General features: G+C 37.7%; 1 protein-coding gene across 1 annotated transcript in view; it reads right to left on the bottom strand.

The window, feature by feature from the left end:
* Positions 1-15,255, bottom strand: part of GBE1 (1,4-alpha-glucan branching enzyme 1) — a 318,366-nt gene that overhangs the window by 27,680 nt on the left and 275,431 nt on the right. Inside the window, exons 13-14 of the mRNA XM_086321961.1 lie at positions 4,889-5,073; positions 3,128-3,258 (exon numbers count right to left, since the gene is read on the bottom strand). Coding sequence (XP_086178087.1) covers positions 3,128-3,258; positions 4,889-5,073 — 316 coding nt within the window. The remainder of the gene's footprint in view (positions 1-3,127; positions 3,259-4,888; positions 5,074-15,255) is intronic.

Genomic DNA, 15,255 nt, shown 5'->3' with positions numbered 1-15,255 from the left:
AGAAAGTATGGTTTCAGGTATGTTGGAAATGCTCTCCTGCTCTCTTTCCATCCCCCAAAAATACTCATTTTTAAAAAAATATTCTATTAGATATCTAGTTCATTAGGTCCAGCATACTGTTGAGTATTCAAGGAGACTGGTTATTAAAATGCAAATGTCCTCAGAGGAGGCAATAACATACGGGAATTAGTTACAGCTTGTTGACAGAAAGGGAGGAATGAGAAAGCCAGCCAGAGTAAAGAGGGCCCAAGTGGACACAGATCTGTAGGAGACAAAATCCTTGTAATAAAAGAAGCAACAATATTTTCAAGGTTCTCTTAGAGGTGCAACAGATGACTAAGGCTGCAACTGTGACTTCTATGAAGATATGGCCCAATTTTCCAAGATGTGTATATCACTACAACACATAATGTGTACATTTTCTGTGGTCACTAATATGAAGTGTTCAGTGTTTATTAAAATGGAAAACTTCTGTATAAAAGGTGTTTTAAGACATTTAAACAAATTGCTAAGTTTTGAAAGATTCAATTTGTGGCAAGGTGTACCAAAGCCAAACTAGACTTTCACATACAGTGTAACTTTGTATCACAAAATGAAATTAACTTTTGGGTGGGTTTTGTTTAATAAAATATACTATAATATTATATATATTTCATTTAATAATATTTGTTAAATCACACAGACTTCAGACAGGAGTTCAGTGTAGCTTAAGCCAAGTTTTTCTCCTAAACAACATCAGTGAAATTCCATTATTTCCATTTGTTAGTGATCCTAATGAAACTCCAAAAAAAAAAAAAAAACAAAAACCCTAAACTAGTTAAAAGGGAATTAAAATCTTCTATTATGTGATCACAATCTATCTTTTCAGTTTAATCTCCAAGTACTTTTTGGGTCATCATTCTCCCAATTAATCTATTCTATTGTCCATTATCTAAGAATAGGCTATGATTTCCAACAGCAGGAATGGCCTTCCTCAATTTTTTTCTACCATTTTTATCCATTTCTCAAAGTCCAGGCTTTAAGGTCTTTTCTTAATCAATTAGTCTACAAATCATCTCTGTCTCCCTCTCTCTGTGATATAGGCTTAAAAATCTCATTAATCAATCAATTACTCAATCTCTGTTTCTCTTTCCACCCCCACCCTCACATTTATTTCTTTTTCTTTTACTTCCCCTCTGTTGTCCCATGGAACACTCCTGCCCCAGCCCCTGTACTGCATCATGCCTTACATCTTAGCTTGGGTTTACAAATCTCTTCTCTCCGACTTAGGGTCAAGGGCAGTGCTTAACTACCAAACATTGCAATAGATCCCAAGTGTTCTGTAAATGCATTTTGGTTTTATAATAATCAAAATTACAATTTGATTATATGCCATCATTAGACACAGCAGGATCTAGTCTAGGGTTTAGTACTTGAGCCTTTTGTCACCGAGAAGGCTTATGTATGAGTTGCTACATGTCTAGCAGCTGTTTGTATTTCTTCAAGGAGATGGTAAGAACAGTTGCCTCCTGAACAGTACAGCTCTTCTTCAGGGCAGACAACCCCGTGACACTGATTTCCATGATCTGAGCAGTCTCTGTGTTAACTGGGGCAGCCTAATAGACTTCTCTCCTACATGCTCTGATGTCCTAGGGGATAGGGTGATTGGGGAGGGGTGGAGAGAAGACAGGGAACATCTTTCACCACCTGCAGCATCCCTGAGCAGCACCAGGTGGTGGCAGACGCCACAGGCTACTCACCGGACATCGTGGCCTTTTCCTCCTTACGGCCAGAGAAACATTCTGTCTGGACGACCACTTCCCCAAGAAGGTTGCTTCCTGGAGACTCAGCGGGTAATTCCTGATTAAGCTACTCATGAGGAAAGCATTCTCCTCCCTAGACACTTCTCTGTGGATAAGTGAGTGAATTCTGGTCAATGGAATACAAAGGAAATTTGCTAAAGTGACTTAGTTCCTGAAAACCATACAAATCGATTTGCCTTTTGTTGTGTCTGAAGGTGACATTTGGAACCAAGGCTGTTGTCTTGCAACTCTATCAGGTGACACCCTTTGGACGCTGCTGGCACCCTGAGAGTTGGAAGTGGGAAGGCCAGTAGACCAGGGAACCTGATGATACTGTCACAGTGCTGGGGTCACCTGACCTCAGGGCTTCCATTGTTCGGCAAAATGCACTTTTCCTTATTGCCTGAGCCAGTTGAATAGGGGGGTTTCTCTTACTGTAGGCTAGAGACACCCTGGCTCGTAAGAGATCATGCTGGCATCAGGCATCTTCCTCCAGTGGCAGACATTAATCACTATCAGGGCTTCCGGGGAAGAACACATTCTTTCTCCTGCTTGTTTAAAAATCTGCGCTGGGTTGTTATTACTATATCCTGAATCTGTTGCTTTTTTTCCCATGGATTGGGTAAGTCCTAAACTCTTTCAAACACATGCATGCTTCATTTCGTAACAGGGATCACACTTCAAATGATTAATATTTGTCTTCTTCACTAGTTTAAAAGCCCGATGAAGGCCGTGACTATATCTGCCAGGAAAATTCCTGTGTTTCCAGCATCTCACACAGGGCTGACATGCAGGTGTTCAATAAATAGGTGCTCATAAAACATCTGTGAAATGAATGAATGGATGAATAAATGAATGTAGATTCTCCCTGATATTTCCTTTGCTTACATCTCTCATGCACTGATTTCTTATCAATTCAGACCCCCACAAAAAGTGAGCTATGTCTTGTATTTTAGAAGACAGGAAAAAGAAAAGAGAAGGAGGCCATCTTTACAACTACCATTTACTCATGCATTCCATGGAGAAGGGAAAGGAGATGACTCTCAGAGGCAACTTATAAAATATTTTCATAAAAAGAAACAACAATCACCTCCTATACTACACATTGAATTAAAATACTACTTAAGAGAATGTTCATAATCATACTTTTTAGAGCCAGAATGGAGTTCAGGATTACTTTAGTGTAACTGAACTGAGCAAAGATACATTAACTATTTCAAGTCCCTCAGTTTTCAGATGAAGAACCTGAGAGCTACTGTCACCAAGATCAGCATTAGTCTTTCTTACACTCTATGATGTAATAAAAATTGAATGACAGTCATGTTCACTGGCAACAAAAAGGATATTTTCCTGGCAATGTTGTTCCAACTCGGTAATCAGTATAGCTCTTGCTTGGATGAAAGTTGAAGATGAAAAGAAGACTAGCTCTCTCAAAAGCAATGATCTTATTGTCTTCATGCTTTTCACTCACATGGGCCTGCAAGAATTAACACATATAATATATACAAATAATAGCCAGATGCTGCTATAAGTAAATTCTTTACAAAAAGTTGGTTTTTGTCTTTATTAACAGCCTTGTTATTAAGCCAAAAATGAAAGTGCTAGCATGTTATACTTTTTGAACTTGTTGAAATTTTGCCATATCAAAATTTTGCCATATCAAGGCCAACAGCAGTTTCAAACATTGCTTAAAGAGTACACAAATCTCACCAACCAATTGCCAACCTCAAACAAAACACAGACAGAGGATTAGGTTTTAAGTAAAAACACAGTGCCTGTGCTATACAGAAAGCACTTGTGTGTGTCTGTGTGAGCAAGTACATTAGAACTACTTATAAGTGAATTTTCTTTAAGACTTTTGTTTTAGTCTCTAGACTCATAAGTGAAGGCATATCAAATTATTTTTCAAAATATACTGTAATAATGTTATTATATCCAGATTTCTGAAGTTGAATTTTTCTTAAAAGCTTTATAGTATTGCATGGTTTTGTCAGATCAAAAGCAACCAAAAGGCCTTGACAATCTACATTTTTTTTTTTTTTTTGGTCTAATGAAAGAGAGTTTCAAAAGCAATTACAACATCTACAAGCTCTCTTATTTTCTACATCACACTTTACAGTAGGCAGTGAGAAGCTTTTGCTTTTTCAGCCCTACCCTCTTCCAGCCCCAGCTCTGAGAGGACTTATTTCCATGCGTGTCAGCAGCACTACTCTTGGTAATTTAGAAATGTGAGCTAAGGCTCTAGAGTAAACAGCATGCCTTTTGGTATTCAACATTGTTCCTATTGAAAAGGAGCATCATTTTGCTCTCTCTTCTGGAAACAGCACTACTAACAAATGCGATTAGGGCATTCGTGTCATGTAGCCAATCTTCCTGAATGTATAAGTACCTTTGTTCAACCATTAAAAAAAAATCAGAGACACCAAAGTAAAAACACATCAACAGTAATTTCAAACGGCACAGTAAAAAGCAAATGGATTATAAGTAACACATACTATATGCTAATTTTTGCAAAGGGGGAAAAAAAAAAGCCTGTATAAAATTTTCACCTGTTAATTACATTTTCTAAAACTTATTGAAAAACTGAGACTTTAATTCCAGAGGAGAGTCAGCCTCATGAAAAATACAAAACAGCATGCAGGTATAACGGCATCTATTGAAATGACAAGTTAGAGACCAGTAAAGGAAGGAAAAATAAGAATAAAGAAATCTCCATGTTGTCAAAGTAGTTTCATTATGACAGCATAATTATTTATATAAAGAAAAAACAGTCAAAACAATTAAGATGTTTCCACAGCAATTTCCAAAATGGATTCCATGTGGAGCTTTTGTCATTAGTTTTAACCAATTGAAATAAAAATTACCAAATTTAAACAACAACGACAAGCTAACCAGGAAAGTGAGCAGGGAATTATGCTGAAGATTTTCGTTATCTATTGGGGAGATTTTGGTGACATGTTTTGACAACCTGAAGAATGTCACAGGGCACTGTGCGTGGAATAATAAAGTGCTCTTTAAGAGATCTGCATATAGATTTAGGTCAATTGCCATTCTAAGCATGTACAACATTGGTGACTAAAACATAACATTGAGAGCAAAGAGCTTACCTGTGGAGCTGAAAGCCAACCACATCTTTCTTCCAATTTATTCATATCCCTGTCAAAGTTATTTAGGAACTTATAGCGAAGAAGGTCATCATCAGCTAAATGAAACTGCCTTCGTGCATAATGGTAGCTCTCATTATTTCCTTTTCTTGGGAAGTCTAACCATTCAGGATGCCCAAATTCATTACCTGCATTTGAAAACAAACATCAACATCATCTGGTTAATATTAGCACTTCTTATTAAGATATCTCAATAATTAAATGTTTAAAAGTCCTTGAAATCAGTTTAGGTTAATTTACTACAGCTATGCCCTGTGAAATACGCACAACCCTAGTTTAGAAACAGCATAGTCAAGCACACAATACTGCCAGCATTTGGACTCAAAAGCCCAGGTCCGGTTTTAGCCTGGCCACACATTCCTTTTTCCACATCTCATTTTTTTTTTTTTTTCTCATGTGCAAACTGAAAACAGTATCTCTGTCATCCTTATTTCATCTCTGAAATAATCTCTGAAATCTCTGAATCATTTTCGAAATCTCTTACTTCTATAATCTCTGAAATCTGGACCATGCTTTGCAATTTCCAAAGGTTGTATGTACATTATTTTTTGATCCTCCAAAGACTCCCTATTATATCCATTTCACAGATGAGAAATACAAAGCTCTTGACAGTTAAGGGATTTGCCCAACCTCACACAGATAGTAACTAGAAAAGCAACCATTAAAATCTAGTTCTTCTTATTAAAATCCAAAGTTCTTTCTACCTCATCCCATTAGGCAAGTATGTTTTATACTTCAGGTTTTATACTTGGGGTGCTACAGAAACCCAAGGCATTAATTTTATTATTCATTTTCCCATTTATTTCTCAGATCTATGTGCCACCATAGACTTATATTTTAATTTAAATGTGGTATGTGTGTGGGTATGTGTGTGTGTGTGTGTGTGCATGTGTACACCTGGAACACCTTGTTGGGAACCCCTTTAATATTATTTCTCATTGTAATGATGAGAACCAGAGGCTCTAAAATTGAAATAAAACAATAACACATATACATTACACATTCTTCATTCTGAAAATCAAATTTAGATATTAGTAGCCTAATAGAGTGGCTCCTGCTGTTTTCCTCAAGTTAGAGTTTTATTTTATGGCTTCTTTTTTCCCCCTAAATATTAAACACTACTTTCCAAAAGTTGCTTATATTAGTTACTTTAATGCTGCAATTTTCTAAACCACAAATTTCTCCTCTGAGTTAGAAAGCACCATAGCTGACCCAAGTATGTCCTATTGTAATTGAAATAGTTGCTAAGTGAAATAAGTGACAGAATAAAGACAAATATCATAGGATCTAACTGAATTGTGGAGTCTAAAAAAGGTAACAACAACCAAGCAACTGGGAAAAACAAGGTCATGGATAAAAGGAACAAACCTGTAGTTGCCTGAGGGTAAGAGGTGGGCAAAATGGGTGGGGTGTCAAAGGATAGAAATTTCCAGTTATAAAATTAAAAAAAGAGAGATGTAATGCATAGAACAGTGACTATAGTTAATAATACTGCACTGCATATTTGAAAGCTAGGAGAGAGAATCTTCAGAGTTCTTATCAGAAGAAAAAAAGTTTTTGTAACTATGCATGGTGAAGGTGAAAGTGAAAGTCACTCAGTTGTGTCTGACTCTTTGTGACCCCACAGACTATACAGTTCATGGAATTCTCCAGGCCAGAATACTAGAGTAGGTAGCCGTTGATCTTCCTGACACAGGAATCAAACTGGGGTCACCTGCATTGCAGGAGGATTCTTTACCAGCTGAGCCACCAAGGGAAGCTACAGTGACGGACATTAACTGAACTTACTGTGATGATCATTTTACAATATATACAAATACTGAGTTGTGTTGTATATCTGAAACTAACATAATGTTATGTCAGTTATACTTCAATAAAAATAAAGGCAAAAATAAGCTAGTACATTAATATTCTAAAAAATAAAAACTAAAAAGTTATAATGTAATTCACTACGGCTTACTGTAGAGTTGCTTTAAATGGTGAACTCTGCTGAGAAACACTGCAGTTTACATTTAACTGTTCAGAACCATAGTCATCAAAATAAAAATAATATACAAATATGTTTGTAGCAGCTTCATAAAAATTAAACTGTCTGCAAAAATCTTCCTTAATTCTAATTCAGTTCAGTTCAGTTCAGTTGCTCGGTTGTGTCTGACTCTTTGCAACCCATGGACTGCAGCACACCAGGCTTCCCTGTTCATCACCAATTCCGAGAGTTTACTAACTCTAATTTGTAAACTAATTAATTAGTAAACCAATTAATTCTAATAATTCAACCTAAATAGTATGTTTTATGATGCTGCCTGTGTGACAGAGGAAGGAATCATATTTCTAAATCTGCAGGCTTTATTTACTTTGGTTTAGTTGCTAAATCATGTCTGATGTTTGTGACCCCATGGACTGCAGACCGCCAGGCCCCTCTCTCAATGGGATCTTCCAGGCAAGAATACTGGAGTGGGTTGACATTTTCTTCTCCTGGGGATCTTCCTGACCTTGGGATCGAACCCTAGTCTCCTGCATTGCAGGCGGATTCTTTTCCAACTGAGCTACCAAGGTAGCCCTATTATTTACTTTATGGTGTCTTAAAATAGTAAAAGAACTTCCCTCTGCTGCACTTAGGAGTCCTGCCTGGATTTGGAGCCTGATTCACATCAGCCCATGCTGCACTCATGTCATAGCTGGTTCCATCATCCATTCAACCAGCAAAATGAGGCGCGTCCAGAACTGTGGTTGAAAGTGAAAGAACATGAAGTCACTCAGTCCTGTTGGACTCTTTGCGACCTCCTGGACTGTAGTGTACCACGCTCCTCCATCCATGGGATTTTCCAGACAAGAGGACTGGAGTGTGTTGCCATTTCCTTCTCCAGAGGATCTTCCCAACCCAGGGGTCGAACCCAGGTCTCCCACATTGTAGGTAGACACTTTACTGTCTGAGCCACCAGGGAAGTAACCTGGTTAGGTACATTCACTTCTGATAATGAAGGTACTGCCAGTCTGGGGAAAATTATATGTCCCAAGTACTAGTGAGATTTCAACTAGTGAGGAATTTGGGAGAGACTAGAAATGCCACAGGATAGCTTGGATATAATAGCCTACAAACTGTATTGAGGCTCTCTATAGGCAAAATACTTTTACTTTGGTATGACCATGACTTTCTAAGTTGACTCTAATATTAATAAACAATTCCTTTAGCTTTCCTGGGGGGAGATAGTTATATCACTGCCACCAAGAAGCAACAACAAATGCTTAATGCTGGCTTATTAGGTTCCAGGCACTATTCTAAACATTACACATTCTTTCTATTTTCAACAACCCTGAAGTAGGTACTATTATGGTCTCAATTTTATAGGTAACTGAGGCACAGAGAGTTATTAAGTAGTGGGGCCCATGAGTTCAGAATGTCTGATTTTAGCACACTGACTCTTGGTTACCACTCTACCATATTGCTCAGAAGTGGATACCATGGGAAAACAATGCAAAAATTGACCAAACTCTCATACATGGACAGAAATTCCAAGAAAATGGAATGATGTGCACATAGTTGAAGTGAGAAGGTGAGATGTAGACAGGACTTTGGTTTAACCATAAAATAGGCCTTGTAGTGAGAAGAGGTGAGACAGGAGGGATGAAGTTTAGATTAGGAGAAGTCTCATAATCTCCAGACCTTAAGCTACTTTTGAGTAAGGGGATGCAAAGCTCAGATGTGGTCTTTTATAAAATATCTCTGGTACCATGTGGAAAAGACAATGGATATTGTAAATAGTTGAACGGTACGAAAGCTAGCATGGAATTCAAAGAATAAGATAAGAGATGACCAGATACACTGGGAGTGGAAAAAGAATGGCATGTCTCAGGTGGAAAAAATAGGATTTTATGAGACTCTATTGCATGGGTTTTAATTCCAATAAGAATATTTATGATAAATATGAATTTACGCAGTTGAATCTCTCCAGTACTCAGTTTCCTCATCTGTAAAATAGCATAATAAGTTTCATACAAACTTTTTTAAGATTCAAATGAGGTAAGTAAGGCAGTTGGTACAAGGTCTGGCAGCTGAAGCTTTCAGTATTTGGCAGTTTTTATGTTACACACCCATTACCAATGCTGCTCAGGAAAGAATGACATAAAGAGCAATATGTGAGAGTTACTATAAACCTAAAATTTCTGGTTCCCCTCCTTCTGAGGAGGAAACTGACCAGCCCAACTCTTCAGTAGATATACAAGTAACCAGGATGAATTCAAGGCAGCTACTTGGCTATTCTTCACAAAGTTTCTTGGTACAATATTATCCTTTCCTTTAAAGTGTGGAAATTCAATGTTGATGCATTTATTCATATATGTAATAAAACAAACACGTTTCCCTAAGCCAAGTATCAACATTCTTTGAATTACCTATTTCAGATCTTAAAAAGCAGAATTGAATGTGAAAGTGGTTTTGCTACAAGACACTCAGATTGACGGGGCAAATCTAGTTGATAAGTCAAGAATCTCTTCTCTGCTCTCTTCCTTTATTATTCCTACTACATGTTCATCCTGAAACTGCTAACAAGCTCTCAGGTGTTATTTACAATTATAAAGACACACACATGCTATATAATATACACATATATATGCAATACACTATGCATATACTATGCTATATAGTATATATTTTATAGTATATGATGGAATTACAGTTGAGCTGTTTCAAATCCTAAAAGCTGATGCTGTGAAAATGCTGCACTCCATATGTCAGCAAATTTGGAAAACTCAGCAGTGGCCACAGGACTGGAAAAGGTCAGTTTTCATCCCAATCCCAAAGAAAAGCAATGCCAAAGAATGCTCAAACTACCGCACAATTGCACTCATCTCACAGGCTAGTAAAGTAATGCTCAAAATTCTCCAAGCCAGGCTTCAGCAATACCTGAACCATGAACTTCCAGATGTTCAAGCTGGTTTTAGAAAAGGCAGAGGAACCAGAGATCAAATTGTCAACATCAGCTGGATCATCGAAAAAACAAGATAGTTCCAGAAAAACATCTATTTCTGCTTTATTGACTGCTAAAGCCTTTGACTGTGTGGATCACAATAAACTGTAGAAAATTCTGAAAGAGATGGGAATACCAGACCATCTGACCTGCCTCTTGAGAAACTTGCATGCAAGTCAGGGAGTAACAGTTAGAACTGGGCATGGAACAACAGACTGGTTCCAAATAGGAAAAGGAGTACATCAAGGCTGTATATTGTCACCCTGCTTATTTAACTTCTATGCAGAGTACATCATGAGAAACACTGGGCTGGATGAAGCACAAGCCGGAATCAAGATTTCCAGGAGAAATATCAATAACCTCAGATATGCAGATGACACCACCCTTATGGCAAAAAATGAGGAAGAACTAAAGAGCATCTTGATGAAAGTGAAAGAGGAGAGTAAAAAAGTTGGCTTAAAGCCCAACATTCAGAAAACTAAGGAATGGCATCTGGTCCCATCACTTCATGGCAAATAGATGGGGAAACAGTGGAAACAGTGTCAGACTTTATTTTTTGGGGTTCCAAAAATCACCGCAGATGGTGATTGCAGCCATGAAATTAAAAGACGCTTACTCCTTGGAAGGAAAGTTATGACCACCCTAGACAGCACATTAAAAAGCAGAGACATTACTTTGTCAACAAAGGTCCGTCTAGTCAAGGCTATGGTTTTTCCAGTAGTCATGTATGGATGTGAGTGTTGGATTATAAAGAAAGCTGAGAGCCGAAAAATTGATGCTTTTGAATTGTGGTGTTGGAGAAGACTCTTGAGAGTCCCTTGGACTGCAAGGAGATCCAACCAGTCCATCCTAAAGGAAATAAGTCCTGAATATTCATTGGAAGGACTGATGCTGAAGCTGAAATGCCAATACTTTGGCCACCTGATTCGAAGAGCTGACTCACTGGGAAGGACCCTGATGCTGGGAAAGACCCTTATGCTGGGAAAGATTGAGGGCAGGAAGAGAAGGGGATGACAGAGGATGAGATGTTTGGATGGCATCACCAACTCAATGGAGATGAGTCTGAGTAAACTCTGGGAGTTGGTGATGGACAGGGAGGCCTGGCGTGCTGCAGTCCATGGTATCGCAGAGAGTCAAACACAACTGAGCAACTGAACTGAACTGACTTTTGAATTGTGTATGTGTGCTCAGTCACTGAGTCGTATCCATATCTTTGTGACCCCATGGACTGTTGCCCCAAAAATTTTGCACCAAAATGACTGGAAACAGTATGAAACCATGTCATAATCTGATTAAAAGTTAAGAACCTGTTCCCCTAAAACAGACACACATACATACACATGAAGCCTCAAGGGTTAATGGACTCCATTCAAAAACTGATGCAATGTGAAATTACAGAATTATCATTTATTTGAACATTCCAGCAGGAAAATCTACAGCCTTATAATCTATAATATAAATAAGGATTGAAGAGTAGCATGATTAAAAGTAAATGAAGTAACAGATGCAAATTATTTAAAAGGGTACAAGACACAATATGCGACTCAATAAATCTTAGCTACATTTATAGTGCTATGTTTTCTTTTATTATTTTTATTATACAAGTAATATACTAAGTTATTTTTAAAATTCACAATTAAAAACACATACACACATCTAAAATCTTACCACGTAACCACTTGCTATGGTCTGAGTGTTAGTGTTCCCCCAGCCAAATTCATATGTTAGAAATTAATCCTCAATATGATGGTCATGGGACATTTGGAAGATATTTGGGTCATGAGGGTAGAGCCCTTATGGATGGGAACAGTGCTCTTAATAATAAAAGCTGCACTGAGCTTTCTTTCTCCTTCCACCACAAAAGGACATGGCCTATTAAAGGTCCCTCCCTCAACCATGCTGTCACTCTGATTGTAGATCCCCAGCCTCCAGAAACTGTGAGAAATAAATGTTTATTGTTTATAAGCTACCTGGTTTTTGGCATTTCATTATAGCAGCCCAAGCAAATTAATACCACTATTTCCCTCTTGGGAAATATTGTATTTATTTTCATTTATATCTATAACAATAGCTACACGCATGCATGCTAAGTCACTTCAGTTGTGTCTGACTCTTTGTGATCCTATAGATTGTAGCCCGCGAGGCTCCTCTTTCCATGGGATTTTCCAGGCAAGAATACTGCAGTGGGTTGCCATGCCCTTATCCAGGGCATTTTCCCAACCCAGGTATGGAACCTGCATCTCATGTCTCCTGCATTGGCAGGCAGGTTCTTTACCACCAGCGCCACCCGGGAAACCCCCAAAAGCTATATATCTGTATCCATATCTGTATCATACCTATACTAATATACATGGGCTTCCCAGATGGTTCTTAAACATTCATTTATCTTTTCAATAACATCTAAAGTTATTAACTATTGAGAAGAACATTGGAGAAGGCAATGGCACCCTACTCCAGCACTCTTGCCTGGAAAATCCCATGGACGGAGGACCCTGGAAGGCTGCGGTACATGAGGTCGCTAAGAGTCAGACACGACTGAGCGACTTCACTTTCATTTTCTACTTTCATGCATTGGAGAAGGAAATGGCAACCCACTCCAGTGTTCTTGCCTGGAGAATCCCAGGGACGGGGGAGCCTGGTGGGCTGCTGTCTATGGGTCGCACAGAGTTGGACATGACTGAAGTGACTTAGCAGCAAGAAGAACATTTATTACATGAGGGCAAATTAAGTACTTGGAAAATATTAGAAAGAGATGAAAGTGGTAACAATGTTTGGTATCATAATCCAATTTAGGATTTTGTATGTCACTACTTTAAAGCATATTCCAATAAGCTTACTTAATATGGAATATGAAATTAAACTTCTGAATTAGAAAAAAGAACTGTTAAAAAATATGACATGAAGAAGACCCTATTCTATTAGAGAATAATTCATTAATCTTTATTAGAGACTAATTTAGATTCTCTGAAAAATCACCTAGAGAGGCTTCTTTTTAAACTGAATGATAAGGAAAGTTGCACATAACAAAGAAATAGAAAAATTATATTAGTGATTGCAGACAAAACATTTTAGAGTGGCTTTTGAATGTTGTCTCTGTTGTAAATGACCTGACAAGGGGCAAATTAAGTTTAATGTAGACAAACGCAACATTAAATTTCATATTTGGTTCAAAACTGTAAACATGAGCATAAAATAAATGGAAGCAAATCACAGAAAGACTTTCAAAGTGACCTTGGAATAACAGTGAACCATTCTCAGACTGAACAGAGAAAAGTGGAAAATGCCTGTTAGTATCTTATACTAGCTCACAGCTCACAAACCTAACGAAGAAAAATACCATCATTAAAACAAGTTAAGAATGTTCTTCTCAGCTATGGTCTACAAATTACTTAGGAAATGTAGCAGCACTTGAGAGTACAGTGAAATATGGCCAGCCAAATAAGCTTATAAGTAAGCTCTGCTGTATATAAAGATGGATGGGAAATCTAAATTTATTCAGGTAATGGCAAAGAAGGTAATTGATTTGTTTTAGTACAGATAACTTGATGGAATAGAGAACACAGGATCAGAATCAGAATTTTAATTTAATCAAATTAAAAAATATGTGTATATATATTCCTAAATTATATATAAATATGTTATGTTTACATGCATACATAATATATATATATAGATTTCTCAATGAGAGCAACAGGCATTTATAACCTGGGATTCTTGCTTCCCTACTGATTCCTGATATTTTATGCAAAATGATGTATGTTCATCTGTGCATTTTTCTGAGGAGAGAAGGTTTTCTTCATCTCCTCCAGGCATCTGAGTCTTAAAAAGAGTAAGAACTACTCACTGTATTAGAATGTTAGGAGCTAGAATAATGGAACACAAGTAAGGATTTCTAAGAAAAGAAAGTGAAGTCTCTCAATCGTGTCTGACTCTTTGTCTCCCCATGGACTGTAGCCCCCCAGGCTCCTTTCCGTCCATGAGATTTTCCAGGCAAGAATACTGGAGTGGGTTGCCATTTCCTTCTCCAGAGGATCTTCCTGACCCAGGGATAGAACCCGGGTCTCCCTCACTGCAGGCAGACTCTTTACTGTTGAGCCACCAGGGAAGTCCTGGTGGAAGGATTTCTAAGCTACATAAAAAAGGGGGAAAAAAAAAAAGTAGAAACCTAAATTGAGGAAGGCATTTTAAAAATCTTTGGCTGGTTTATTCAACAGATAAGAGGCTTAGAAAAGTCACATTGAAATGAACTCTAGTTCAGAGAGGCAATGAGTGTGACTTCAGAGAACAAAACTTCCAAGTCCAAAAATATGCGTTACAAGTAACCAGGCACTAACCATCAAAGCATGCTCTTTCTGCTCATTAAATTACGATTATGATCACTAATGTAATACATCGGATGGCACTTGTTTCAAAATGCATGGAGGATGGTAATTTTTTGAGCTGTCACTTGAGACATTTTGTAAGAAAAGTTACACTGCAGGCCATGATTCATTGCATTCAATATAGTAACTGAAGTAGGTGTTTTCAGAAATGAGAAGGCTGAAAGCGTTGGCTGAACACTTTAAAACAAACATGGGGAAGCCAGTGACTAACACTGCTATAGTTAATTAATGATTCTAGAAAATTCCACTAAGTTCTTTCTCTCCCTTTCCATTTCCTCTGTAAACAGCACCATTCATGTCTGGTTAATTTGAAAAACCTCTAAGCACAAAGTTCCTATTGGGATTTCTTTTTCTGTAATTAATTTTTTGCTGTTTGATGTAAAGGTCCAAACTATAAATTGACAAGAAGCCAGCTGGTACAGTGATGAAATTCAAGACAATGCAACTAATGAAAAAAGCCCCTGCTCTGTTAGCTGAACGTTTTGATTAGCCACTTTGTGTGTTTTGTTTCTCTAAACTGTAATGCATACTAATTTTACCTAGGAATTAATTAAAGTCTATCACAGCCTCCATGCTATGGATGTTATATAACTCTTTGTTGATACAAAGTTTATGTATATATGAGAATAAGGTGCAGTTTTAATGAGAATTAAAAAAAAAAAAAAACACTTTTGCTCCTACTCCTCTTGATGGTACCAAAAACTAACTCTTTAAAGGAAGTATCTATTTTAAAATCAAATGCTTTGACCTTTCTCAAGGCCATCAAGTCACCAGGAGGTTGTTGTTCAGATGCTAAGTCGTGTCCAACTCTTTGTGACCCATGAACTGCAGTGTGACAGGTTTCCCTGTCCTTCACCATCTCCCTTAGGTTGGTCAAACTCATGTCCATTGAATCAGTGATGCCATCCAACCATCTCATCCTCTGCTGCCCCCTTCTCCTCTTGCCCTCAATCTTTCCCAG

The sequence above is a fragment of the Bos grunniens genome, chromosome 1 (genome assembly GCF_055505025.1).
Source record: "Bos grunniens cultivar Pamir isolate PY7600 chromosome 1, Bosgru_T2T1.0, whole genome shotgun sequence".
NCBI lineage: Eukaryota > Metazoa > Chordata > Mammalia > Artiodactyla > Bovidae > Bos > Bos grunniens.
The sequence above is the reverse complement of the archived record's forward strand: the minus strand, read 5'-3'. Positions and strand labels throughout refer to the sequence as shown.